Here is a 13592-nt window from a genome sequence, read left to right as displayed (position 1 = left end):
TGGGAGGAGGGTGAGGGCAGAGCGCATGCGCGGCGCGGGGAGCGGGGCTGAGCGCGGCGGTATGGGGGCTGTGGGGGGAGGGGCTGTGGGCCTGAGGGGGGGAAATGGGGGCAGTGCGACCCTCGTGGAGGGGATGGGAAGGTTCTGGGGGGGGACTGCGGTCCCTGCGGTGGTGTTTTGGGGAGGCGGTGACCGTCGCTGAGGGAATAGGGGGGTGTGGGGCCTGTGAGGATGGGGGCGGCGGGCTTAGAGGGGCTGTAAGCCTTTCTGAGGAAGTGGAGGCGTTTGGGGGGATGTGACCCTCCGAAAGGAAACTGGGGGGGGAAGAAGGGAGACCGGAATAAAAAACAGGAGGGACTTACGTGGGGGCTGTGAGGGATGAGGGGGCTTTGAGGTGGGCTTTGGTGCTCGCTCAGGGAATGTGGATGCTTAGAGGGGACGGGGGGTGTTTGAGGTGTGACCGACCTGCTTGTGACTGGGGGGTGTGTGACCCTGTGTGAGAGGACAGGCGTGGGTTAGGGGTGGCTCTGTCCCTTGCTGAGGTAATGAGGGGTCTGCAGGAGGCTGTGGGCCTCGCTGAGGGAAGGAGGTGTTGAGGGCTGTCTCAGAACCTGCTCAGGGGCTGCGGGGGCTGCAGCTCTTAATGAGGGAATTGTGGCAATGGGGCCCAGGCCTTTAGTGGGGGAATGGGGGCTCCTGGAGGGGGGCTGTGGCTCTCACTGAGCCTCACTGCGCCCTGGTGAGCAGCTGGGATGGAATCCATCACCCTCTTTGTGGGGCTGGGGAGGTCGAGGGCTGTCTCCAGGTGCTCATTCCAGCTTTGAATCGCTTTGTTCCTGCTCACTGGGTCAGGGCAGCACCTGGGGAACCACAGAATCACAGAATTGTAGGGGTTGGAAGGGACCTCCAGAGATCATCGAGTCCAACCCCCTGCCAAAGCAGTTCCTACACCAGGAACACTCAGGGAGTGCTTGCCGTGCCTGGGCTGTGTCCTCATGGCGGGGCTCCGTGCGAGGCCCAGCTCAGGGAGCTGTTGTCACTCATGTGTCTTTTCTTCATTTTTCCAGACTTTTATTTTTTTTTCCTGAAGTCGCCGAAGCCCAGAAATCCCCACCATGGATTTTCAGCACCGTCCTGGGGGTAAAACGGGGAGTGGAGGCGTAGCTTCAGCCTCAGAAAGCAACCGAGACCGCAGGGAAAGGCTTCGGCAGCTGGCTTTGGAGACCATCGACATCAACAAGGTGAGCCCCAGTCCTGCAGGCTGTGTTGGGTGAGGTCAGGGCTGCACCTCAGCGGTGGGTGAGAGGTTTAGTGGGGATCTGTGGAGTGCAATAAATACTTCTGTTCCTACTGATGAGGGAGTCGAGCAACTTGGGGAAGGGCCAAGCAGGGGGATCCAGCACCAGGCTTCTGTTGTGTTACATTCAGTCTTCTTGACACTGGTTCTTATTTTGCTGCAGTTGGGTACGGTGTTACCAGTGATCAAAACTGTTCTTGTTTCTTTTCTCTGCATTCCTAAAGCAGTGTTGTGTCAATAACTGTGAACTCAGTTCTTGCAGCATGGATCTGCTTTAGGATTTTGGTTGTTCAGTTATTCCAACACGGGTTTTGCATGTAACTTCTTAACATTCTCTTCCTAGGACCCCTATTTTATGAAAAATCACTTGGGTTCTTATGAATGCAAGCTTTGCCTGACGCTCCATAACAATGAGGTGAGTTGAGCAGCTGTCTGTCTTGATCTCTATGGCAACAGATATTTTAGAATAATGCCAGCTCCAAGTGCTGGAACCGAAGCTGTTCTCGTTGGCTGATTGCTGGAGGGCTGATGGGGGGAGCAGAGGCTGTGGATGTTAAGCATGACAAGTTTCTGACAGTTCAGCAGTTGTGAGCAATCTGCAATTTTTGAGTTCAATTCCGCTGTGCTCTGAGGATTAAAATACCTTTGTCAATGTGAGATGTCACCTCTCATCCGTGACAAATATCTTTCTGTTCAGGAACAGCTCAGTCTTCATCTGACTTTCTTTCTTCTCCCCCCAGGGAAGTTACTTAGCACACACCCAGGGGAAGAAGCATCAGACCAATCTGTAAGTTGTTCTCCACTGTAGTTATTCTCCATTTCTTAGGCACTTCAAAATTAGATTGTGAGCACCTATAAAACCTGACCACCTGACATGATGTAGCAGCATGCTGGGCTTGAATGTTCTTCATCTCTGTTTCCTAGGCACTCACCAGCAGGTGTGAACTAGCTGTGCTCTGAACAGCAGTGCTGACAAGCTCCAGTTCAAAGCCAGTTATGGCATTTCTGAGGGAAGGGAGCAAAAGAGTTTTAAAGGAGATTAAATCTAGCTGTAAAGGAAGCTTCTTTGTGAATACAGCTTGAGAAAAGTTCGTAAGCTTTAGTCTAAGAATTCAGGTTTGCTCTGCTGTAGACATCTGGCTTGTGGAATTAATTTCCTTTTTGACTTCTAAGAAGTCATCTGTGGAGGTGGGTGAGATGGTGGAGGTGACAGCCTGTAGTCAGGGCAAGGCCTGGAGAAAACTGGCCTCCCGTGGTGCTCGAGGAGGAGGAGGAGCAGCAGTTTCCCATTGTGCTCCCTGTGAAGTGCAGAACACTGCCATGCTGATGCAGCTGCCTTTCAGCTGCCCTTGGGAGCCGAGTGCTGGTAACTGTTTAACGTTGCACATTTCCAATGAATCCAGGGCCCGTCGAGCTGCCAAGGAAGCAAAGGAAGCCCCTGCCCAACCTGCACCAGAAAAAGTCAAAGTGGAAGTGAAGAAGTTTGTGAAAATTGGACGGCCGGGTTACAAAGGTTTGTCAGCAGGGCCTGTGGCAGCAGATGCCCTGTGGCTGCTGGAGCTTGCTTGAAGTGCAGAGCTGTGGGCATGAATTGTTCATCAGCTTTTTGAGCAGAGCTGTCCATAAATAAGATAGGGGCTTATCTCCTGATGTCCTTTATTGTTTGCATTGCCCATGGGATGTGTCTCTATTGCTGACAGTCAAGTGGGAGCCACTTTAATAATAGATCAGTAGGGCTCAGTCTGTCAGCTCTCACAGTGGTCATAGGGGAGATGATGGCGTCGCTTCAGTCTCTCTTCCTTCTGTTGTGCTCTGCCATCTCTCACTATTGCTCACAAGTCACCCACTGGATGCATTGCTCAGTCTTTTCTCTCTGAACTCCCCGCTGTTTGATTTTGGCCTTCACCACAAGGCACGGCTGCTTTATCTCCCAGCTGTGCTCTCAGTGTGTCAGTGTCTGTGCCCCACAGCAGCTGCATTTCAGCAGACACCCACAGGAACTTCGCTTGAAGACATTGTGGCATTTTATTTGATAAATGGGAAATAAAGTCCTGTCATGTTTTGTTGTTTGGAGCTTCCTAGGGCAGAAGGAATATCGTGCTGACCTTTATGTCATGTACTAAGCTTTCTTCTTTTCTTTACAGTGACCAAACAGAGAGATCCAGAGACAGGCCAGCAGAGCCTTCTCTTCCAGGTAAGGTCAAATTCTTGGTTTCTGGGTTATCCAAGTAAAAGCTTGGCTAAATGAGCAGTTCTTTGCAAGACTCATGAGGTAATAATAAAATAGAAACAAAAAGGGCTTATCTTGCTTCTTCGCTGCTGCTGACTGTGTCAGCTAAATGGAAGAATCCATGATCGTAATTGTTGAGCTGTTTTCTTTGGCAACAGTAAGCTTTCAGTTGGGAGCTTCTCTTCTTCAGCTGTTCTTCCATATCTGAGGGGTTCCTCCTGCATGAAGGAGGAGTGCATCAGGGGGGCACTGAAATCTGCCATAATCCCCCTGCAGATCGATTACCCAGAGATTGCAGAAAGCATCATGCCTCGCCATCGGTTCATGTCGGCGTATGAGCAAAGGATTGAGCCCCCAGATCGGCGCTGGCAGTACCTCCTGATGGCAGCAGAGCCCTACGAAACCATCGCCTTCAAGGTAACGTTTGGGGCTGACTGATGACAGGGAGAGCTCCCATATTTTCCAGGACATTAGTTCCCAGTGATGGCCGTCACAGACTTGCTCTGTTCTAAGCCTTTTTTGGGGTTAATGGCCTGGAAAGGAAGGTCAGGAAGACGTGGCTGGAAGTTGTTAAACTCTGCTGAGAATTACTGGAGGACTCTGGCATGGAAACCAGGCTCTGCACTGAGCTTTGGGAGGCGTTGAATTCTCAGTGTCTGGCACAGAAAGGATCCTCCTGGGCTCTGCTCTCAGCCTTTGTGCAGATGTTGAGAGGGGTTTTTTCTGCCTGTCCTTGACCGATAGGGAAGTAACTCAATTCTTTGCTGCCCCCATCTCTATCTAATAACATCCGAGACGAGCGCATCTCACAAAGGCCTGGAATAGCTGCTTATCTGGCAGGCTGTGGTGCTAGAAAGGGCCACGGAGCTCATCTGGTGCTGCTAATAATAGCTCCCTGTTCTTCTTTGTTGCAGGTGCCAAGCAGAGAAATCGACAAAGCGGAGGGAAAGTTTTGGACCCACTGGAACAGGGAAACCAAACAGGTAGCTGGAGCGTGGCGGCATCTTAAGGGTTGAAGGGGAGGGCAGAGCCTGGGGGAAAAGACAGTGGAGTCGCATCCATTTGGGTTTTGGTGCTGAAGTCGCTGACGTGTGATGGCACAAAGTTGTCCTGAGAGCTGATGGTTTCCTTCTCTTCGCTCTTCTCCCTCTCCCCAGTTCTTCCTTCAATTCCACTTCAAAATGGAGAAGCCCCCAGCTCCCCCCAACCTTCCTCCTGGCCCTCCGACCGTGAAGCGGCCTCCTCCACCTCCGCTGATGAACGGATTGCCCCCCAGGCCCCCCCTGCCAGACTCAATGCCTCCACCTCCTCCGGGAGGGATGACTTTGCCCCCCATGCCACCCTCTGGACCAGTGCCGCCTCCTCCAGTGCCACCTCAGCTGCCACCGGCGCCCGGCGTCCCTCCCCCTGCTCCTCTGCCACCCATGATGAGACCCCCCCTCCCCACGGAGGGGCCGGGCACTATTCCCCCTCCGCCTCCCTCCAACTGAAGCCCCTCCATCCCACCGGACTCGTCTGGCTCATAGCTTTTTATATGCAGGTCACAACTGATTGGGGTAAAATAGTCTTGTTTTGTATGCCAGTGATTTTGACTAGATCCTGTAGATCCATTAAAAGGTTTTCACTTTTGCTTTCTCTCTTTCTTCCCGTTGAAATCTTGTTGCGTGGTCGCTTTATTTTGTCCTTCAACGTGTCAAACATTCCCCACCTGGTTATGTTAGCAGAATGGTCCAAAGAGGACACAAAAGACAGGAGCTCCCCTGACACCTCAGTCAGCTGCCAGAGCTGCGTTTCCCCATCCTGACCTCACGTGTATCCCATAATGACCAATGAATCAGTTGCTATTCAGCTGGAGTCCTTTAACCGAGTTGGCTGGCCGTGGGCACGCAGAAGGGAGTCGTGTTTTTGGCAGAATGATGGGGAGCACAGTGCCCTACGTGTTCAGCTCTCTGTCTTCCTGCTCGATTGCGTTCACAGTCAGAGCCTCCCTTGTGCTGCACTCACAGACCTCGTTTTTCCTCCCAGCACTGAGCTCCGTGCAGCAGCTCGGATGGCAGCCAGAAGCACAGAAATCTGCTTTCTCTTTGAAGGGAATCACTTCATGCCGCTTCTCAAGAGCCCTTGAAAAGCATGGGGTGAGCTTTCACTGGCAGCTTAGAAACCCCAACACCCTGCTGCTCTCTTGGCTGTCGATGCCCAACATGGAGCCTCCATGCCTGAAACAACTGGGCTGAGCCTCCTGCATGCAGGCCGTGTTTGGGAGCCCTTTGGTCTGTGCACTTTGGGTCTGTATGCTGGGGCTGTATGCTGAGCTTCGCCCTGCACGAGTCCTGGGAACGCAGAACAAGGCTCTGCTCGTGCACGGGGGCCTTGCACACGTACATTGGCACCTGTTAGGTGCTGTTCTGCACGCGTTGTGAGGCTGGAGACGTGCACAGCCTCTGTGCTCTGAGGGGGAGGCGCCCAGCGGAGGGAGCTTCGGGCATTTCCTTTTCCCAAATGTCTCCCCCTTATCTTCGCCCTCTCCCCCAGGTGTGCACAGCCCGCTCCTCCCAACGTCGCTGCCGATGGGGATGGTGTGCGCCAATCCCTGCGAAACCTCCAGCCCCGTTTCCACCCTCTTCTCAAAACATCTCAACTCAAGGACACGCATCCCTACAACCAAAGGGAAACAGCTTTACAGTTTTGTTTTTTTTTGTTTTTTTTTTTTTTTCTCTTCTTTCTTTTCTTCAGTTTCCAATACTGGATGCTAAACCCAAAAATAGAACAGAAAAGTTCCTCTGACCCGGCCCTCCCTCCTTTGCAGCGGGGCAGCAGCCGTGTTTCGCAGGGGAGGTGTGTTGTGCCTTGGCCACTCAAGGCCACTGCTTTTAAAAGGGAGCCGTGGGTCCTGCTGCACACAGAGGTGCATCGGGCGGCTCGGCGGCTGCTTTGGGTGCAGTGGAACAAGGGGGATGAAGGCGATTCTCGGGGTGCTGCTTCCATACCTGGTGCTGCTGCTGCTCCGCTCCGCAGCTCTGCCGAGAAAAGGGAGCCATGGAGCAGAGGCTGTGCTGGGGCAGAGCCTCTCAGAGGAGGTGGAACTTGGAGCAAAGAAGGAAAATGTGAGCAGAGCGCAACCCGGCTCGGCGGTGAGACTGAAGATGGCTGTGGCTTCTCGCCTCCTCCCTGAGCCTGCAGCAAGCTGCACACAGGCCGACGGCTCCAGCTTGCAGCCCTGGCCCCTGGGGGGGCTGGAGGGCCCCGTGTGCCGCCTGAAGATGGACCGCAGTGAGGTCCACCCATCCCACGTCGAGGTGGTGGGGGTCCTCACCCGCTATGAAAGCACCTTCATCAAGGTGCTGCGCGCCGGCTGGAAGCACCGCAGCCCCGAGACCTTTGGGCTGTGCCCAGGTGGAGATGCACAAGGCGTGCTCCGAGCGCTGCAGCAGCTCCAGGAGCACCTGGCAGGGCCGGGGATGGGGCTGCAGAGATTCCTTGTCCTGCATCTGGAGGAAGGTAGGAGCTGGAGGGTCGTGGTGGGGGGAAGGCCGGTGCTATCGATGGGCCTGAGATGGAGGTGTGGGTGAAGAGTTGGATTTGCAGGTTGGGTTTGCTTTAAGATAAAGCTGTCCAATAGATCCTCTCCTCATGTATGTGTGTCAGAAGCTTTCATAGCACTGAGAGCCTGCGTGCAATGAACACCCAGCGCTGCAAAATCAGCCGGTTCTGCACTGCTCAGTTTGGTTCTGGAGCAGCAGCATTTCTCCCTTACTGTCTCAGTCATTGAAGTTTCACTCTATTCTGTCCAACTGGGAAAAAACCCAACAGTGGTGCTTGGGGGTTCCCCACCAAATGTACTGTGCTGCCCTCCATCACCTCAAGCACTCATAGTTTGCCACTGCTCTGAGTGATGTGAGGAGCAGCGCTCAGCCCCTGAGCCCCTTCCTCTCCCTTTGCTCTGTTATGGCTGCATGCTTCACCCACCCTGTGCTCTCTTTGCAGTGAAATGGGAAGCACAGGCCAGGCTCTGGTTCAGGCTGCCGTTCCATGTGGAGGTGGGGCAGGTGCTGGGAGAGCTGCAGGTCGCTCTGCTGCTGTTCTACCCAGGCAGCCCCACAGGGAGAGGGGCTGAGGGCCGCCAGGAGCTGCTGGTGGAGGGCATGGGGCTGACACAGGAGCAGGTGGGTGACCTTGGGAGGCAGGGGGAGAGGGGGGACCTTGGCTCTGCTTGCCCAGCAGCTTCCCATCTCCTTCCCTCCCTTCCCCTTCCAGCACTTATCCCATCCTATTCCTTTCCAGCATTTTTCTCATTTCCTTCCAGAGGTTTGCCCATTCCCTTCCCTTCCCTTCCCTTCCCTTCCCTTCCCTTCCCTTCCCTTCCCTTCCCTTCCCTTCCCTTCCCTTCCCTTCCCTTCCCCCTCCTAAAGGTCTCTCTATCCCATCCTCTCCCTTTGTCTTCCCCACTCCATCCTAGTGCTTTTCCCACACCCTCTCTCCCACTGGGGCAGTCCGGGCAGAGCAGTTCCTGAAGATGGTGCTGTTACCCTGTCCCCAAGCTGCTGCCAGGGACAAAGGAACAACACCGAGGGGTGCTCAGCCCGAACTGGAGGTGCTCATCCCATGCTCTGGGGGTGCTCAGCCCATTCTGAGGGTGCACAGCTGCCCCCATGCCCTGCTCCCTTCCCTCCCTGTTCTCCTCAGCCTGAGACCAGTTCGAGAGCCTCCTAACTCCATACCTTGGGCTGGATCAGTCCCTGGGTGCTTGGGAAACAGGGACTGGTCTGCAGAGGGGTCTTGCTGACCCCCGTGATGCCTCCTGCGGGATCTCAGGGGCTCTTGTGCCTTTTGCTCCCCACAGAGCCTTTGCTTCACTAGGGATACGCAGTACCTGCTCCTCAGAGCCACGGTGGCTGCTGTGACCAGCAGCAGCAAGGAGCTGAGCTTCCAGGTGTCCCTGACCATCAGGCACCGCGGGGATGGAGGTAGGTTTGGGGACAGCCCACGGGAACAGTGGTGCTGATGGCTGAGCGCTGGGGACCTGGCAGTGATGACGGACTGGGGGGGTCCTGCAGCACTGTCCCCACTGTGTCCCCATCTCCAGGTGCTCCTCTGTCCCTCATGGAGACCCAGCAGCTCCTCTTTGGCTCGGATGAGAAGTGTTTTACAAGGATGACGCCGGTGCTGCTCCTGCTGGCTGGGTCAACACCTGAGGATGACGCTGCAGCTCCTTCCTCCTATCTCTCTGCCAGTGGGGTGGTGGATGTGGCTCCCTACCCACAGCTCAGGTCCGTGCGTGGAAAACCATGAGGGGAAAGGGGAAAAGGGCACTGTAGTCTCCCCTGTCCCGTCCCTTGGACCCTGGTTGGGAAGACGCATGGCACACCAAGGTGGTTTGGAGTGCTGTGTCCCAGTCCTTTACACCACTGTGTTCTGTGTTCTCCCCACAGCCCACCCCATCCCGGCACCGCAGAGCTGCCGCCCTCCACCACCGCCAGCCCAGCCAACACCACATCCCCAATGGCAGGGGACAGCGGGCAGTTCCTGGGTGTGCTGACCCTCTTCATCCGCCGGGTGCTGAGCCCCCGCAGCGAGCCGCCCACCCAGCCCAGCTCCCAGCACTGGTTGGACTTCCAGATGATGGAGACGCTCCCGCACCAACTGCTCAACCTGTCGGAGACGGCCGCCCTGGAGCGCCTGGTGCAGTCAGAGGAGCCCTCGGTGCTGCTCTTCCCCCAGGAAGGTGGCGTGGGGCTGGAGCAGCATTTTGGGGACTGGCAGCCAGAGGGGACGGTGCTGCAGCTGCTAATGGGCAAACTGCAGGCTGTGATCCATGAGCTGAGGGACATCCCGGAATTCCAAGCCAACATGGGGCTCTTCCAGCACCTCCTGAGCTTCTGCTACCAATCTCCAGGGCCGGCTGCGGGCGGGCAGCCCCCAGGTTCGGGGAAGCTGCACGCATTGCTGCTGCTGAAGGCGCTGCAAACGGTGCGGGCGCGTTGGCAGGAGAGGAGGAAAGTCCTGCGGCAAAACCGCAGCGCGCGGCACCAGGCGCACTGCCGGCTGCAGGAGCTGACCATCGACCTGCGCGACCGCAACTTCATCGTCATGCCCACCGTCTACGCGGCCAACAACTGCGAGGGGCCCTGCAAGCTGCCCCTCTCCACCCGCGTGCCCGGCTACCACTCGCACACCGTGCTGCTGCTGGGCATGCAGGAGCGGGGCTCGCCGCTGCAGCGCGCTCCATGCTGCGTGCCCGTCCGTTACTCGGACCAGCTCATCATCAGCGTCTCGGCCGAGGGGTTGGAGGTGCGCAAGTTCCCCAACATGGTGGCGGAGGAGTGCGGCTGTCGGTAGAGGTTCCCACCTGCAGCCCTCGTGCGGTGCTCCTGGCTGGGATGGGAGCATCCCTCCGAGCGCCTTTTCCTCCTGGTTTGCCTCCTAGCGTTGCTCTGGTTCTGTTTTTGTTCTGTGGGGTTGTGCTGCCCTACAGTGACCCATGGCTGCACCCATCCCTGAGCCCTTGGGGGCAAAACCCCCGGTTCCACTCTGCTGTTCCATGGGGTCCCATCCCCACACTTGGCCATGGCAATGGCTGCAGTGCTGGGCTTGCTGCTGGGTGCTGCTGTGCTGCTCCATGCTGTCACCACTCCCCAGAGCACGGCAGATCCCATGACTTGTCTTAACATTAATAGTGTTAATGACATCAGCACACAGAGCCCGGCTGCTCTGTGCCAGCTCCCAGCTGAGCTCCATGGAACCCCACCACCAGGCTGAGCTCCTGTGACAGGGGCACAGCCCCCCACCCCTCTGTCTTTGCTCTGCGTTCTCTCTTCACAACACACAAACGTATCCAGAAACATGGTATATATATATATATATATATATATTTTTTTTTTTTAAGACATTTAATACCTTCTTAAAAATGAACATCGGTTTGTTTTAACCACTACTGGTTTAGCGAATACTCAAACCCGCTGCAGTTGGAGTCTCCTGCAGTTGCTGCAGCACTGTGTGGTGATGCTCGTGTGCTTTCTCCCTAAAAGCAGCTCTGCGGGGCAGGACCTGAGCTCTGGTTCTGAAGCTTTGGGCCTCCTGCACTGGGGCCACGTGTCCACGCTCCGAGGGCAGCCTGGCTTCCTTCACCCAGAACGCACTTCTCTCTTTGATTTGTTTTTTCAATAAAATCATTCACTCAATTAAAGAGCTACCAGGGCTGCAGACCCCTCTGTTTGCCAGGAGTGCATCCTTGCTCCTTAGGTGTCAGCATGGGAGACAATGAGCTGCTGCTGCAGCTGGGGATGGAGGGTGGCATGAAGCCCAGGGGGAGCAGAGCTCATTTCCATGCTCCCTATGGGCTGCCTTCATCCTGGGGAGTCCTAGAGTCCCCACAGAAGCTCATGCTGGGCTGGGTGGCCGATGTCCCCACAGGCAGGGCAAGACCCCAACGTCCCCGTTGGCAAAGCAGAGCTCAGTGTCACCATGGGAACAGCAGGACTCAGTCACTCGTGGGCACAGATGAATCCCATCATCAGAGCAGGACCCCAATGTCTCAATGGGCACAGCAGATCCCATTGTCCCCATCAGCACAGCAGGACCCCAGTGTCCCCATCAGCACAGCAGTGCCCCTTTGTCCCCATGGGCACAGCAGATCCCAGTGTCCCCATCAGCAGAGCAGGACCCCAATGTCTCCGTTGGCACAGCAGGTCCCAATGTCCCATGGGTACAGCAGGTCCCCAGTATCCCCACTTTGCTTGCAGCCACTCTGGCTATGGGGACAAAGGCTGAAGGCGTGGTGGCAGCAGGGGGGTCCAGCAGACAGATGGTGGCCGTGTATCCGTGGGGCCGGGCCCAGTCGGTCCCTGGCAGCCTTCAGTCACGCCGCCGGCCCTCTCGCGCCCTGTCCCTCCCCGTTGGCTCCCTGGCCCTCCTGCCCCGCTGCTCGCCCCGTGGCAGCCCCCAGTTCCTCCGGCCGCTCTCCTGCCGCTCAGCTCTGCCCGCTCTGCCCTTGCTGCCATCCCTGTGCTGCTCATCCTTCTCCCGCCGGCTCTCCTTCCCCTCACGGCGTCTCTTCTTGTGTTGCTGCTGCTCGGGCTCCCTGTGCGCCCGGGGGGCTCTGGGGGGCTTCTCCTCAGGACTCCGGTCCTTGGGACGCGGCTCCCGACGGCTGCTCCTCTCTGCTGGGGCTGCGCGGCCCTCCTTGGGCCTCTCCTCCTTCTTTGGGCCACGCGGTCTCTCCTCCTTCTTCTCTTCCTTCTCCTCTTCCTCTTCCTCCTTCTCCTCCTCCTCCTTCTCCTCCTCCTTCTTTTCCTTCTTCTCTTCTCTCTTTTCTTCCTTCTTCTCCTCCTTCTTTTCCTTCTTCTCCTCCTTCTTCTCTTTCTTCTCTTCCTTCTCCTCCTTTTTCTCTTCCTCCTTCTCCTCCTTTTTCTCCTCCTTCTCCGGACCTCGGGTCTTTTCCTCTTTCTTCTCTGGGCCCCGTGGTTTCTCCTGGACCTTCCTCAGCTCCACTTTGGCTGTTGGCTCCTGAGGTTTCTCTGTGGGCTCTTCCTCCTCTTCTCCAGGCTCTTCCTCATGTCCCGGCTCCGAGCGGCCAAACCACTTCTTGAAGATCCAGGGCTCGGCCTGGGAGACAGCGGTGTCACACACTTCATGCCCTCTCCGTCCCTCCCATGGAGGATCACAGAGCCATTCCGGTTGGAAAAGACCTCTCAGATCCCCAAACCTGACCCCTGCCCACACCCACCATGCCCACTGACCATGAACCCAAGTGCCACATCTCCATGGTTCTTTAACACCTCCAGGGACCATGATCTCCTCTGCACCAGAGGATGCTGTCCCCCCACCTTCAGCCCCATACCAGGTTGCTGTCCGCTTCGTCATCATCGTCACCATCATCGTCACCATCGTCATCCTCCGGTATGCTGCTCTCAGGCAGGACGGGCTGTGGAGCCACCACCTCTGGGACCTCCTCTTTGGGGATAATGACCTCTGGGGATGGAGAGCAATGAGCCACAACCCAAGCCCTACCCTACCCCTAACCCTAAAACCCCAGCAGCCTCTTGTGGAACCCACCCAGCTCCGAACTCACCATGGATGGGAGCTGCTGGGGGCTCTTGCTTGCCACTGCTGACACCGTCCCTGGGGCATGGTGGAGCTGGAAGAGAAAAGGGGAAAGAGGGCAGGGGATGGAGGTGGCAATGTTGAGGTGCAGCCATCCTGGCAGCACAGGGACAGCGCTCACCTTGGAGCACCTGGAAGCTGACGCTGAGCAGGGCGACGATGGAGGCCACCAGGATGCACTTGTTGAGGGTGAGCCCTTCCCAGATGAGCGGCTCCTCCGCGGGGTCCAGGCTGTGGGGCTCCACTTTTGCTTTCACGGGGAGGCTCTTGGGGACTGGGAACCCAAAGGAACTCAGAATTACCATAGGTGGACCCTGACACCCCCTGTGCAGCCTCACAAGGGTTGCATCAAACCCCGTGGGGTTCATATTGCAGAAATGGGGGGTTCCATCCCCAACCCATCACCAGATGGTGCCCGTGGGCTGCCTGGGGACATGGGACAGTGGGGCAGTGTTGGGGTTGATGAGGATTTTCCATGCACTCCTACCTGCAGGCACCGCGGCGCTGCCCTTTGCTCCCACCTTCTCTGCACTTTTCTCACGCTTCTTTTCCGTGCTGTGCGACGTCGGCTCAGGCATGCTCAGCTCAGGGACGTCCAACTGCTGCTCAGGGACACCACACCGGGTCCCCACCTCCTTTAGGCCCTGTGCAAACAGGAGCAAACGTGGGTGCATGTGCACGGTCAGGTGGGATGGGGGTCAGCTGCGTGAACCCTCCGAGAGCCAGAGCCAGAGATGCTGAATGAAGCTGGGGATGAGCGGATGGAACCAGCCCCTGTTTGCAGTCCTGGTGGCTGCTAGGGCCAGGCTGGAGCTTTGCTAGCTCCTCCCTGGTGCCTGTGTCTGTATCTCTGAGCACGTTGGTATTTGATTATCTGCTAAGATGGGTTTCACCACTAGCTGGCTCCTTGCTGCAGTGTTGGGCTGCGCCTGAGCAATCCCAACCCTTGTGGGATCCGCCAGATGG

At 56.7% G+C, this 13592-nt stretch overlaps 2 protein-coding genes across 2 annotated transcripts; both read left to right on the top strand.

The window, feature by feature from the left end:
* The first annotated feature begins 8 nt into the window (after positions 1-8).
* SF3A2 (splicing factor 3a subunit 2) lies at positions 9-5156 on the top strand. Its single transcript, XM_042893411.1, has 9 exons — positions 9-59; positions 1068-1241; positions 1641-1712; positions 2038-2084; positions 2701-2810; positions 3442-3491; positions 3804-3944; positions 4442-4510; positions 4685-5156. Exons 2-9 carry the CDS (start codon positions 1116-1118, stop codon positions 5015-5017), a joined length of 948 nt encoding a protein of 315 aa, XP_042749345.1. The 5' UTR covers positions 9-59; positions 1068-1115; the 3' UTR covers positions 5018-5156.
* A 476-nt stretch (positions 5157-5632) lies between these two features.
* Positions 5633-10716, top strand: AMH (anti-Mullerian hormone). Its single transcript, XM_042893410.1, has 6 exons — positions 5633-5662; positions 6060-7025; positions 7512-7690; positions 8368-8491; positions 8611-8794; positions 8957-10716. Exons 2-6 carry the CDS (start codon positions 6482-6484, stop codon positions 9861-9863), a joined length of 1938 nt encoding a protein of 645 aa, XP_042749344.1. The 5' UTR covers positions 5633-5662; positions 6060-6481; the 3' UTR covers positions 9864-10716.
* The last annotated feature ends 2876 nt before the right edge of the window (positions 10717-13592 follow it).

Source organism: Lagopus leucura, unplaced genomic scaffold, assembly GCF_019238085.1.
Source record: "Lagopus leucura isolate 7727_CA_CO unplaced genomic scaffold, USGS_WTPT01 145-8_obj-0_obj, whole genome shotgun sequence".
NCBI classification, from domain to species: domain Eukaryota; kingdom Metazoa; phylum Chordata; class Aves; order Galliformes; family Phasianidae; genus Lagopus; species Lagopus leucura.
Note: the sequence above shows the minus strand (reverse complement) of the source record. Positions and strands in the feature narration are given on the sequence as shown.

Coding starts and splice junctions, on each gene's coding strand:
- AMH (XM_042893410.1), top strand. CDS start 6,482: ATGAAGGCGATTCTCGGGGTGCTGCTTCCATACCTGGTGCTGCTGCTG. Junction 7,691..8,367: donor TGGGGCTGACACAGGAGCAG/GTGGGTGACCTT, acceptor TGCTCCCCACAG/AGCCTTTGCTTCACTAGGGA. Junction 8,795..8,956: donor GCTCCCTACCCACAGCTCAG/GTCCGTGCGTGG, acceptor TTCTCCCCACAG/CCCACCCCATCCCGGCACCG.
- SF3A2 (XM_042893411.1), top strand. CDS start 1,116: ATGGATTTTCAGCACCGTCCTGGGGGTAAAACGGGGAGTGGAGGCGTA. Junction 1,713..2,037: donor TGACGCTCCATAACAATGAG/GTGAGTTGAGCA, acceptor TTCTCCCCCCAG/GGAAGTTACTTAGCACACAC. Junction 2,811..3,441: donor TGGACGGCCGGGTTACAAAG/GTTTGTCAGCAG, acceptor TTTTCTTTACAG/TGACCAAACAGAGAGATCCA.